Below are 14,734 nucleotides of genomic sequence, written 5' to 3'. Positions count from 1 at the left end.
GATGGGGTTGATTGTCGAGAAACGTTTTCCAATGTCAGCCTGTTCTTTAGGTCGGTGAAAGTGTGGACCTTATTCTGTTTGAAATTGCTTCAGTGAATAGCTTCCACAACACTGACACCTTACCTTCAATACCAACATCTGTGTCTTTATCCACTTCTGAGCAAGCCTTGCAGCCCTGTGGTTCCGAATTGCAAGGTTGCTGTACTTCATTGAAGCCTGCAGCCAGCTCTGCAGAAGAGTCAGCAGGCTCGTCCACCTCAGCTGTACAAGTAACTAGCACATTTGCTGGTGCAGTGGACGCATCTGTGAGCATAAGAACAGAATGCCACACATGTGTCAAGCATTAGAACTGAAGTAATGACTGCACATGACAGCAGTGCTACATTTAGTGACAGACCACTTCTCACATACAGAGGAGTTCAGCTCTGAGCAATGTTGCTGACTGGTCAGCTTGTGCAATGTACTCCATAGACTGATCAATGTTTTTATTCGTTGTTCTGTTGAGCATGCACTCATACACTGGCATAGAGCTGTCTGAAGATGCAACATCTAAAATTTCAAAAGTGCATCAGCTGAGAAAATCAGCCCAAAAGTGCACAATGGAATTCAGTGAACAAGTTTGTTTACCTCTAACATGAACTTCTGTGTTTCTCAGCTTTCCCAAGCAGGACTTTTGGAGCCTTGTGATGCGGAATTGCAAGGCTGCAGTACTTTGTCCTGATCTGCGGTCACACAATGTGGTGCATTCCAGGCTCTCCTGGAGCACCGCTTGTGCCTGGTATGAAACAATGCAGTCATACAGGAGAAAGTATTGGGGGGGGGGGGGCACCACTGTGGCTATATCATGCAATCCTTTTACTAAAGCACACATCTTGATAAGTTTAAAGCCTGTCAAATTATATTTACACTCTTCCCAAGTGTGTACTTTCATCACAGCAGCTAACAAATCAGCAGAAAAAATACCTTCATTTATGATACCCATTCCACAATGTTTATAGTGCATTTGTGGCCTTGCTGAAAACTTGCAGCGATGCACAATGCGCAAACATAAGCGCGAGAGCAATGCTTTAATGTTGCTCGAGGTGTAGGAGAATGACGTTTATTGTTGTGTGGCAAGATACAACCCAAAGGGTGTAATTTTGTTTTAGAATGCTGCCCTCTGCAAGATCTTTAGGGTTTGTTGCATACCCTAACTGAAAACTTGGTGCCCAGTCTGGGTTTGTCTCATCCATCAGATAAGACGGCGTTCCTGCAAGTTAGAAAAATACAGGCGCGCACATCAGCACCGTGTCTTGCAGGTAGATGCCAAGGTCACAGAGAAAACAAGTCCAAGTGGGAGCCTTTTACAAAGGACATTGCAAGCAAGCTTAGAAAATTCATCTGTGCCCGTGCATGCTGACAGTGAACATTGATGTTGCCTACGTCAATAAAAAGGCAGTTAGGAAAGCTTGAATTTACGCAGTACCTCCGGTTTTAACTGTCCTTTTCCAAGCTGCTTCATGACTTGACAACACACATGTGCTCAAGTACAAAATACGTGGAACTTAAACAGTTCAGGTGCGCCCACGCACGCAGGCAGTGTACATACATTAATGTCGCCTACATTAATAAAAAAGCGGTTATGTAAGTGTAAATATTGGAGTAACTAAAGTTTAACTGCCCTTTTCCAAGCTGCTTGATGACACAACAACAAACAGACTCGTGCTCAAACATAAAATATGCCTAACTGCAATGTTTAGAATGTAAACTGGCACTTGCCAGAAATTAAATGAACACTGCACACTTTGTAGTTGGGAGAATTTCGTTGATGTTTAGTTCGAGGAATGCAGCGAAACCACTTGGCACAATGCCTTTCGGACAATGCTTGCATACTGCTGCATTAGTTGCAGATGACAGAAGGCACTCTTAGAACTTGACCTCGTTTGTATTCTCGCAGTTTTTTCACCATGACCTATTGTTGCATCCATAGACAGCGCAATTTTCCATGATTGCTGCGACTGACTGCTACTGCACTACATGGTCAGCTGCTTCTCCGCAAACTTACGAGCTTCACAAAGTGGCCAGAAGCATGGCACACCAGAAGTAGAACCAGCTTACACCTTTCCCATCAGCCCATGCGGCAGCGTGGGCGTGTCGTCAGTGAATACAGCCTATAATGGTGGGGAGGCCAGTTCTCCTCCCCACCATCTTCCTCCATCTGGCTTCTGATTGTGTTGACTCATTTAACTGTTTAGCTCTGCTCCCTCCATGCTGCGATCGAGTGTTGTTAACAAGCCACAGCTGTTGGCGTTCAAGAATGGCACTGCTATTAACAACTGCAAACAGAGGTCACGGGTGGCACGTGATATACGAGCTCCGCCGAGGCATCACCTTGGCAGCCCCAAAACGCACATTTTAAAAAATGCAGGAAGGTTGCCATGGCAGCATCTCAGCTTGAGAAATCAAGAAGAAATGCTGGGACAGGATTGCCACAAGCACCTCACCACTTGCTTCCTATTGGCTTGCACGAGAAAACCGCATGTTTGTCAGCCTTGCTTGCTTTACACAAAACTAGCTGACATCCTTCTCCAAGGCATCCAGGTGCTCCATATAGTGAAGCGGAAGGTCCCTCACGAAAATAAGCCCATGAGGGACTGAATCATCTACAGGGTTTCCCACAGGAACTATGTTGAGGAAGCCTGCCCTACTGCGTCAGCACTGCCATCGTGGCCATCACTGTTGCTATCTGGTGGAAGCACGTTCACAACGATCGCCTCATTGGTTAGAAGCACTTAGTTTGCAAATCCATAGCAGTGCGCTTTCTTTTCACCGACAACATTGTGCATTGCCGATGATCAGAGGGCGGATCAGCCATGTTCCGTTTTGGTGGCCTGATAAGCCTGATAACGAGCCTGATAAACTATGTGGCCAGGAACGACTTTGACGCAACAAACAAAAACAAGCATGAGCGACCTCATCCGTTAGCATAATTGCGCAGATTGGGGGCTCAGCTGGCAGTCTGGGAGCAGCGCCGACAGTGTTGTCAGCGCAGTTGGGGTGGTCCATTCGTGTTTTGGAGGGTGGTGCGGTGCAGAGCTATGGGCGAAACCCATTCGTGTTCAGAGGGGTGGAAGGGGGACGGCAGAGATGCGTGCGAGGCTGCCGTGCATCTCTCATGGAGAGAAAACTGCAGCATGCAGTGGCAGTTGGGACGGTGGGCGATCATGCATCATCATCATCATCAGCAGCAGCAGCAGCAGCAGCAGCAGCCTGGTTACGCCCACTGCAGGGCAAAGGCCTCTCCCATACTTCTCCAACAACCCCGGTGATGTACTAATTGTGGCCATGCCATGCCTGCAAACTTCTTAATCTCATCCGCCCACCTAACTTTCTGCTGCCCCCTGCTACGCTTCCCTTCCCTTGGGATCCAGTCCGTAACCCTTAATGACCATCGTTTATCTTCCCTCCTCATTACATGTCCTGCCCATGCCCATTTCTTTTTCTTGATTTCAACTAAGATGTCATTAACTCGCGTTTGTTCCCTCACCCAATCTGCTCTTTTCTCATCCCTTAACGTTACACCCATCATTCTTCTTTCTATAGCTCGTTGTGTCGTCCTCAATTTGAGTAGAACCCTTTTCGTAAGCCTCCAGGTTTCTGCCCCGTAGGTGAGTACTGGTAAGACACAGCTATTATATACTTTTCTCTTGAGGGATAATGGCAACCTGCTGTTCATGATCTGAGAATGCCTGCCAAACGCACCCCAGCCCATTCTTATTCTTCTGATTATTTCCGTCTCGTGATCCGGATCTGCCGTCACTACCTGCCCTAAGTAGATGTATTCCCTTACGATTTCCAGTGCCTCGCTGCCTATTGTAAATTGCTGTTCTCTTCCGAGACTGTTAAGCATTACTTTAGTTTTCTGCAGATTAATTTTTAGACCCACTCTTCTGCTTTGCCTCTCCAGGTCAGTGAGCATGCATTGCAATTGGTCCCCTGAGTTACTGAGCAAGGCAATATCATCAGCGAATCGCAAGTTACTAAGGTATTCTCCATTAACTTTTATCCCCAATTCTTCCCAATCCAGGTCTCTGAATACCTCCTGTAAACACGCTGTGAATAGGATTGGAGATATCGTATCTCCCTGCCTGACGCCTTTCTTTATTGGGATTTTGTTGCTTGCTTTATGGAGGACTGCGGTGGCTGTGGAGCCGCTATAGATATCTTTCAGTATTTTTACATGCGGCTCGTCTACACCCTGATTCCGTAATGCCTCTATGACTGCGGAGGTTTCGACAGAATCAAACGCTTTCTCGTAATCAATGAAAGCTATATATAAGGGTTGGTTATATTCCGCACATTTCTCTATCACCTGATTGATAGTGTGAATATGATCTATTGTTGAGTAGCCTTTACGGAATCCGACCCGCCGTGGTTGCTCAGTGGATATGGTGTTGGGCTGCTGAGCACGAGGTCGCGGGATCGAATCCCGGCCACGGCGGCTGCATTTCGATGGGGGCGAAATGCGAAAACACCGGTGTGCTTAGATTTAGGTGCACGTTAAAGAACCCCAGGTGGTCAAAATTTCCGGAGTCCTCCACTACGGCGTGCCTCATAATCAGAAAGTGGTTTTGGCACGTAAAACCCCAAATATTACTTTACGGAATCCTGCCTGGTCCTTTGCTTGACAGAAGTCTAAGGTGTTCCTGATTCTATTTGTGATTACCTTAGTAAATAGTTTGTAGGCAACGGACAGTAAGCTGATCGGTCTATAATTTTTCAAGTCTTTGGCGTCCCCTTTCTTATGGATTAGGATTATGTTAGCGTTTTTCCAAGATTCCGGTACGCTCGAGGTCATGAGGCATTGCGTATACAGGGTGGCCAGTTTCTCTAGAACAACCTGTCCACCATCCTTCAACAAATCTGTTGTTACCTGATCCTCCCTAGCAGCCTTCCCCCTTTGCATCGCACCATGTTGATCATGCAGCGGCTCGCATTTAATTTTTTTTTCAAGGATTTCGCATTCCATTACCTTTCGGCACGGACACCCAGCAGCCAGACTTTACCAATATAACCGATAATGTAGCATGGGGACACTGCAGTAAGTGGGTCATTTCTCCATAGAAAACATACAAAAGTTGATGGTGCAGCAGCTTTTCGTTGTTATAACTGATATATAACCGATATATTGTTAAATCTGGTATCATTATAAATGGGTTCGACTGTATACGTCAACTCTCCGGCTGGGAGTGCAACGCTCGTGAGGAGAAGGGCAAATGGCATTCGGTTTGAAATTTAAGCTCTTTCCACAGTGTGCAGGGATGTAATGCTTAGCAGACACAATCGTTTGTGTGCATTGTGTGCATTGTATGCACTGTGCATGACATCTCAAAATGGCGAGACCTCGTGAGGGGCCCTAAGACTTGCGGGCCTCTGGAACATGAGCACAGCACTTTTGTGGTGCATAATGGGCAGATGGTGCTTTGCCATGGGTAGAGAATGTGCCACAGTACAAACTCGAGTCCTGTTGCAAGTGTAGGGCCACCTTCAAAGACTGCCTCTGTGACAAGTAGCGGCAGCAGTCATACAGAAGGTCTTTCTGTGCATGTGGGCTGTACTGCCAGCACTCTAGGTGAAGATTAAAAGATAATGTTCTAAAACTGGGGACAACCATGGAAAGGGATTTCATGTGCAATGAGCATGCCCTTCACATGTTGCCGAAAAGTGGCTAAAATGTTGGTAATACATTCATCAAAGTTAAAACCATCAGTATGGTCAATTTCGCTCTTTATAACAATAAAAAAATTAACATATCTAAGAGGCCTAAAGTTAAACCTTGCGTCAAATGCATACTGCATCTCATGGTCAGTAGCTGCCATGAAGATGTTTCTCAGTACAGGCGCGATGCTAGAACCAGTGAATATTTGTTGGTGTTGAACTACAAACATTCGTTAAAAGATAGAAATGGTGAAATTACAAGATTTACTGCAGAACTCATCTCACAATGCGGGGGACTGTTGACGGTAATACAAATAGCATTCAAGCAATTTATTGACAGACCATATTCCTGAAGTCACGTTTATTTAACATGTGTAGTGATAATTCTGAGACTTCCATTTTTTTCGACTATGTGCCAGATACTCTAATATTGTCTCACTTTGCTAGGGCACTAGCTTGCCAAGTTTGCCCACGCACATGGCAGCATGATGACGACTGTGTGATGCCAATGCAGTGACAATGTAATGTATGGATGGGTTTGCACAAGGCTTGCCCTACGAGTGACAGTCGGGAAAGGGCGCATCCTGGTGACACTTGCTCCAGTGATGACTCGACCTTGAGAGGGAGAAGCACTGTTAACACAGGAAAACATCCATGCCCATGTCCACCATGTTGCCGTTATGGCAGTGATTCCCAGAGATCGAGGTAAGCACAATGCACGAGCTGCGAGACGAGGCGCAGGAAGGCACCTCGATCCCCACAGTAGTAATGAAAAAGGAGTGACATCGATGGAATAACAAAGGCAGTATAAATGACTACTGCATGACAAAAATGAAATGTTGATTCTTACATTATGAAAATTATGACGATAGTGTAATGACAACTGCATGATAACTACGACGTGAGGGAAATGAAATTATTACAACGATGGCGTGATGACAACATATTGATGCCACCCGGATAAAGAAGCTGGAATGACAATGATGGCACGACCACAGTAGCATGACAGCGGTATGGGAACGAATGCATCGTAGCTTCTGTTTGATGACCGTGCTATGACGATGATTGTATGACAATGGCAGCATGATCACAATTGAATGACAGCATAATTACGATATAATGACGAACAAGGAATGATGTTGATGGATCAATGTATGTGGTATGACGTTACTGAAGTGATGAAGATGATGAAACGATACCGTGACAGCGATGGGCAGGATGACAATGTTCTAACGATGACTGTGTGATGACGAAAGCTCATGACAGCAGTGTTGCGAAAGTCAAATGTCGAATTTACCATGATGACGAAGTAATAACCGCGACTGCATCACGACGATGGTATGACGAGTGCTTGACGAAGATGCTATGACGATCATGTGACAGCGGCATAAGGATAGCGATATGATGAGTATATGATGACAATAGTGTAACAATGACTGTATTATGAAACCTGTATAACAATGGCATGACAACAATGGCATGAAGAGTGACAAAGCAGGTGTGACCACAATAGCACGACGACTGTCTGACAGCAAATGCATGATAGCGACTGTCTGATGATGATGGCAGGAAAGGGCGGCATAATCATGATTGAATAACAGCATTGATTGCAATAGAATGAACAAAAAATATGGACATCAGTGAATTGATCTAGGCGGTATGACTATAACGGCATGACCACAATGGGATGATGACACAATGACGAGAGTCAGATTACAAAGCTGGAATGACGATGATTGAACGATGGGGGTGTGACAAGGAATATGTGATGGTGTGATGACGATGGCATGACGAGGGTCGGATGGCTTAGATGGTATGACGATGATGCAGCGACCACGACGACATGTCCACGGGCCCATACCTAGTGGCCTAAGCTATTGACAACATGTGCCACTGAGTTGGGGTAGAAGGCATGATGACGATGGCATGACAAAAGATGATGAAGCAGGAATGAGAACAGTGGCATTGTGACCAGGAGCACATACCTAGTGGCCCAAGGAAGTAGACAACTTGGGCCACTGGGTCGGCGTAAGAAGCAATACAGACAGACAGAGAGCAGGGCAGGGAAGGGCAGGCTAGAAATGGCAGAAGTAGTCAAAGAATGCAATTCACATGAATAAAACAAAGCCATACATCTTTTGACAGACATGCCCACTAAATTCTTAGAACCGACTCCACCATTATGGTCAAAACATTGTGTGATGAAGGCGCACATTTTCTGTTGAGACACAAAATGAAACAAATCTTCAACATCTTCTGAGAAGATGTATCTGATAGAGGCGTATTCATCATGTGATGAATACGCACATCACGTGATGAATATTTCACATCACGTGGGACTTCCAACGCCTTTAAAACGGGTCGCACTGCAAGTTTCCTCCTGTGGGCTCGGCAGCAGCGCTTCGGGAATGTTGCTTCAAAATCCATTCTGCTTCTCGGTGCAGGTTAGTTCTTACTTACCTACGAAGTGCTATCGTAGTGACAACAGTTTCCTGATGCTGCTGCCATGCCCACTGCTGTTGTCTGATATGTTTCCGTTCGCTTTGAATCTTTTATCATGTGGCGATATTGAGGCGAACCCAGGTCCAACTGAGAAGGAACTCTTGATGAAGCTACTTGATGGGCAGAATAACATGATGACCACCATGAATAGCCTATTATCGAATCAAAATAGAATGGAAATAGATATAACAGATATGAAGGAAAGACTAAGCTGTTTAGTGGCTAACTCGTCTGTTCTGCAATCTTTAGAACAAGAATTTAGAAACATGAAGTCATCTGTCGCTACTTTGCAAACACAGGTGTCATATTTACAGAATAAGTTAGATGACCAAGAAAATAGAGGTAGAGGGAATAACCTGATCATTTACGGGATACAGGAACATGACAATGAAACAACGGATAGCCTAACAAAAATACTACAAGATCTTTTCAAGGATAAGCTGGGACTCAGTGTTAGTGGCATAGAGAGGTGTCACAGACTAGGCAAAGAGAGCGGAAAAGGCCGCCCAGTGATAATTAAATTCTTGGATTATCGTGAGAAACTAACAGTTCTCAGGTCTTGTTCAAAGTTAAAAGGAACAAACCTTTCCGTAACAGAAGATCTTTCATTCAGAGTGCGTCAAATACGAAAAAAATTATGGCTAAGTGTGAAACAGGAAAAAGAAAATAATGCTAAGGTGAAGTTGTTCTTTGATAAGTTAAGCGTGGACGGCGTAATGTTTGGATGGGACGAAGCTAAAGATAAGCGCTTTAAACTTACTAAAAAGAAATGAATTGAGAAGATTAACAGCAGGCCTTTCACAATTATTAACATGAATTGCCGCAGTGTCGTGAATAAGACTGTCCAGCTTGAGAGCATGCTTTTTTCACTAGAACCCGACGTGGCCGTACTAACCGAAACTTGGTTAAGCGATGATATATTTTATTCGTACCAAAGAATTATAAAGTGTTACGTAGGGACCGGGATAGAAGAGGGGGAGGTATTGCTATACTGTATAAATCTTCCATTATGCTGCAGAGAATGCCTGACGTTCCGGATGTAGAAAGCATATTTTGTAAATCATATGTCAATAATTTTAGATATATCCTTGCAGGTTTGTACAGACCTAACTCCACTGTTGATAGCTTGGAGTGCTTGTCAACTTATATGCATTCATATGTAACGCGAGAAGATAAATACTAACCGGTGATTTCAACCTGCCAAATATCAATTGGGAAACTTTTTCTTCATATTTAATTCAAAGTGTGGAAAGTGTTATGACTGATATAGCTTTTACTTTTGATCTACTACAAATTGTGAAGGATTTCACAAGAATTCAAAATGATTCAAGGTCCATTCTTGATTTGTGTTTTGTAAGTGGCACCATTAAAGACTGCATCTCATATACACTAACATCTGGTATTTCTGATCACAAAGCAGTTGTCCTGACGTTGAAAAGTGCTTTAATCAATCGAACCAATAAGGTTCAATATTTTCCAAATTTTTCAAGAGCACAGGATGACTCTATAATAGATGCGCTAGCTTTTAACTACGATCACTTTCAAGGCCTTAATTGTAGTGTAAACGACCTCTGGCTTTTTTTAAGGACCTCATTTTTGATTGTGTGGAACGCTTTGTTCCTAGAATAGTGAAGAAGTCGGAGCGCCGCAATCCATGGATTACGCGGGAGACGTTACAGATGAGGCGGAAACTTAAGCAATTAAAAAAGAAATGTGCCATAATAAAGGACGGCAAAGAACTGAAAGCCGATATTGATAACTTGTCCGAAAAACTTCACAAAAAGATTGTCAAAGATAAAGAGTATTATCACAGCACATTACTACCAGACTTTATCAGATCATCTCCTGAGAAATTCTGGAGGGTTGTGACGCCCGCCTCTTCGTCTTCTGACACCTTTTTTATAAACGGTGAAAGTGTGCGGGATGAAAAAACTGTGTGTTCTGCTTTTAATAACCATTTTAAGAGTGCATTCACAAGTGATGTTGGATTTTACCATGCTTTTCTGCGGAACTGCCTTCTCTTCCCGACATTGTTATTTCGAAAAAGGGTATTCTAAACTTATTGTTAAAGCTTGACTTTAAAAAATCTCCAGGGCCAGATGATATTCCGAACTGTTTTATAAAGCGTTATGCTGAATGGTGTGCAAAATATCTGCACATTCTATTTGCGAAGTCAATCAATGAAGGATCATTATCGGAAGACTGGAAAATTGCTAGAATAAAACCTTTACATAAATCGGGGGATAAATCTCGCATCAAAAATTACAGACTGATTTCATTAACATCAACATCTTGTAAACTCTTAGAACATATAATTCATAAACATATAACTGGTTTTCTAGACGAACATAACGTTTTCACAAACATGCAGCATGGTTTTAGAAGTGGCCTTTCGACTACTACACAACTAGTCGAAATCATACATGACTTTGCTAACACTGTAAACAAAGGGAAACAAACAGACGCGATATTCATGGATTTCAGCAAGGCATTTAATAGGGTGTCTCATGTTAAATTGCTTCATAAGCTAGGAGCTGTGCTTAAAAACGATAAAATATTAGCATGGATTAAAGCCTACCTTACAAACCGCCATCAGTTTGTTACTGTAAATAAAACAACCTCTGATATAGCTGCTGTCAATTCTGGTGTCCCTCAGGGATCCGTTCTTGGCCCCCTTTTCTTTTTGTTATATATAAACGACATTGTCACTAACCTCTCTGTTAAAATCAGCCTTTATGCTGACGACTGCATTTTGTATGATGAAATAACAACGGAAGAAGACCAACTTAGGTTAAACAGGGGCTTCAATAAGGTAGTTGAGTGGTATAGACAATGGCAAATGTGCATTAATTTCGAAAAGACAGTATATATGCGGATAACTTTAAAAAAAGAAGCCACTGGTATATCGCTATGGCACAGAAAACGCTTTTTGTCAGAGGTAGCGCAATATAAGTACCTTGGCTTGTACATAACAAAGGATCTTTCCTGGTCAAAGCACCTTGACACAGTAATAGCAAATTGCCACTGCAAGTTGTTTTTTCTAAGACACATATTAAAATCCTCCACACCAACAGTACGTCTATTGGCATACAAAACACTAGTCCGCCCTGTTTTAGAATATGCTATAGTTATATGGGACCCGTTCACTAAAAGCAATATTTGAAAGCTAGAAAGCTTACAATACATATGAGCGTAGTTCTATTGCTAGCCTTTTATCTCGGAGCAGCTTGCCTTCTATAAGTGACAGAAATCGTGCAAGTCGTCTAAAATTCTTTTTCCAACTAATAAATGGTCACTACAACATCGACACGTCTCACATTATCACCTATGCAGCAGGTTACGCTACCAGACAGCGACACTCGCTAGCTGTAACTCCATTTACAACACGTGTCAACTGCTTCAAGTACTCCTTTTTTCCGAGAACTATAGTAGATTGGAATAAGCTGGTCGATAAAACTGTAACACAGGACTCATCACTTTTCGAAACAGATCTTTAACTTTTTTTTTTGCACTTGCTGAGATTGTTTGTGATAGCACTGTTTGACTGTATGATTGGGAAAGATCGCTGAAGTAACGTTGAAGCGCTTGTTTTTGCATCTGTTTTTTTTGCGCTTGTGTGAAGCGCTTGTGTGACGAATTTTTTTAGTGCAGTTCCCTATTTTTGTATTTATTTTGTTTTGTGAACTTACTCGTGTACCACGCTGCTAAGATCTTGTTTAAGATCGCAGTATTTATAAATAAATAAAATTTATAAATAAAAGTTTCTGCAGAATACACATCGCATCTTTTGAGCTTTCTGTCGCAAGGGGTTGTCCACCTGTAGCATATTTACGGGTTTACACTGGCTAACTAGTTGTTGCCAAGAGCCTCTTTTGCTTGCGATGGTTTAAAATGAGATTTCCTGCTTGTTAGACTGCTGTCAAAAGATATTTTTAATAACTCAACTTTACATTCAATTTGTGCTTTCCCTAACTTTGAAAGACTAAGGTCCTTGCACAGTGCTAGAGCTTCTCTCTTGACTTTGGATAGATTTTCCATACCGGGACAAAGTTCTTTGCTATGGCCTCATGTAGTTTCTTGCTGGAAATGCCACCAGAAAAAAAAAAAAAAAGAACAAACATGGAGTGCCTTTCTTGTCAGAATGAAAAAGTTGAAGGTTGGTTTCTCTCAAAAAGACACTACAGAACTTTATTATCTCTGAACCTGGCAGACCTGACCTTTCTTGCAGTCTGACCAAAAGCATAAACTTCTTCCAAAAGGCGTCAATCATGGTCTTCACTGGTTGCCTTCTTTGCTAGAAATTAGGTTTGTGGCTGTACTTATGCCCTTTGTCCTTGCATGAGCTGCATTTAAAGTAGCTCGAATGCCAGAAAAAGCCAGACCATACATGGTGTTGTGTATGAAATACAGCTCTCATGTGGTAAGACCGATGTAAATCGATCTGGTGTCAGTGACCAAGCTTGAGAGCATCAACCGTCTTTGAAGGGCAAAGATATTGTGCACTTACCTGTGCATTCTAGTGCATGGTAGTGTGACCCACTGCTTCATGAGATCAAAATGCTAGGCAGCAGTAGTAAGATATCAGTACGAGAGTTTTCGGGAGCTTTTCATATTAAAAGGTACGAACTGTACGAGTGACTCTTTTGTTTATATTTTTGGCAACGAGTGAGTTACAACTGTTTGACATGTTGCTTTGATTGTTTATGTAAACGCTGCATTGACGTACATGTGGTCTGTTGTTTTGACTTTGCTCTCCGAATAAACAATTCGAAGTTTAGTGCCTGCTTGTTTCCTTCCTGCACTTTCTTCATGAGTCTTTTACTCCTTATTTATCTTGAAAGCCTGTCACTGCATTACATGGGAGGGGAAGTACAATAAATAACAAAAACATAACAGAATTCTCTAAGCAATAACAGGCAACAACACATATTCAAAGCAAGGATGAGAAAACAAAGAAATAAGCAAAACATGGCAAGCAAACGTAAGCGCTTTACATAGAGAAATACTTAAACAAATAAATGATGTAAGTGCAGTTCACAAATGAGATCAGTAGGTGGAAAGAAAAGGAAATTGAAAATTAGGTGATAAAAGTCGGAAGAATTCAAGTAACTATGACTTGGAGCACATTGGTAAGTGTGGTGTGGTTGATAATTGCAGCAAACATGTTTAGTTAAGTTGTTCCACTCCTAAATGACTAAATACAGGAAAGAAGATTGTAAGGTGTCAGTGCAGGAAATGCAGGTTGTATCTTCTATTTATGAACAAACTGGGAAAATAATCACTTGGCAGGTTTAAATCTTCAGGACTTTGTATCTTCAGTTGTAACCAGACCTGGCATACTTGTAGAGCATTCCCTCTCATGTGCATGTGGTGTCTCACCAATGTCCCAATTGCTGCTAAATTATGCCATAGTATGTGTAGACTTTCCATTACCCTCCCTGGCCAATTGCAACTAAAGTTCACTTTGGCTAAATTGGTTATAAATGAGTAGCACATATGCACTACTGAAGCAAACTTGGTGAAACTGCAGGGCTGGTCATTGGCCCATTTTCTTTTCAGCAAGCTTTGAGTAACATCTAAGCAGATGATGTGTGCACCTGGTGGTCAGTGGATCTGCCATAAGTCCCAGCACATGGCCTCTGAGATTTTTCAGTGCGCCGTGCCATCTGCGGGTGCCACCTAATGTCAGAGGTCATGCTGAGGAGCCCTGCTGGTTCTCGGCGTTCTAGGTTATGCATCACTTGCAGCAAACAGCAGTTTTTTTTATCAGAAATGTTTAGTTTTGATAGCTTTTTATGGCGCATCTGCTTGCATTTTGCATGAATGCTTTTCTGTATATACACAGACTAGTCATTTTATGTGGTTGAAAATTTCATTGCTGCTGACTTGAAGTATAGAGATTTGTGTGTAAATAGGGTTTTAATAAGCTCTTTCACTTTGTACGCTTAATGTGACTTTGTGGTCATAGTATTATTAAAGTTGTCAGCCTTGTCTGTGACCAAATTGAACTTTCATATATGTTATGTCTATCCATTTTATGCAGGCACACAACTTTTCGAGCGTGTGGATTCTCTTCGTGCAAACAATGTGCAGCTGACTGTGCAGAAGGAACGCTTGCAGCAAGAAAACCTGCAGCTCCAGATGAACACTGAATCCAGGTGCCTGTCTGTCTTGTCTCCTACGTGCCATGAGATTCAAGGGCATTGTACGGACTCTTTGGCTTATGCGGTTCACAGAACATACATTCTCATTTAGAGGACCTTGCTATGACATCATAGAATGTTCCAGGTGCCATTGTCAAAAGTTTAACTGTAGTTTTTGTGCTCCTGCCAAATGGATGCTGATTCTGCGAATAGGTGCTCAATACATGGTGGCGATGACTTGTCTCAAGCACCTGCAGTATGCAAAAGTGTGGCCTTTGATATTGGTTTCCATTGCTCTGTTGATGCTTACACTGAGGGTACACCAGGTATATCAAATCGATTGATTTGTCATCTCGAAACAACGTTGCTTGTTCATTCTGCTTTCATAGTTT

General features: G+C 42.6%; 1 protein-coding gene across 3 annotated transcripts in view; it reads left to right on the top strand.

Annotated features, from left to right (window-relative positions):
* Positions 1-14,734, top strand: part of Atg16 (Autophagy-related 16) — a 456,887-nt gene that overhangs the window by 53,795 nt on the left and 388,358 nt on the right. For all 3 annotated transcript variants that reach the window (XM_075682849.1, XM_075682848.1, XM_075682850.1), the window contains exon 2: positions 14,243-14,357. In XM_075682849.1, the coding sequence (XP_075538964.1) occupies positions 14,243-14,357 (115 nt within the window). The remainder of the gene's footprint in view (positions 1-14,242; positions 14,358-14,734) is intronic.

The sequence above is a fragment of the Dermacentor variabilis genome, chromosome 2 (genome assembly GCF_050947875.1).
Source record: "Dermacentor variabilis isolate Ectoservices chromosome 2, ASM5094787v1, whole genome shotgun sequence".
Classification (NCBI taxonomy): Eukaryota; Metazoa; Arthropoda; class Arachnida; order Ixodida; family Ixodidae; genus Dermacentor; species Dermacentor variabilis.
The sequence above is the reverse complement of the archived record's forward strand: the minus strand, read 5'-3'. Positions and strand labels throughout refer to the sequence as shown.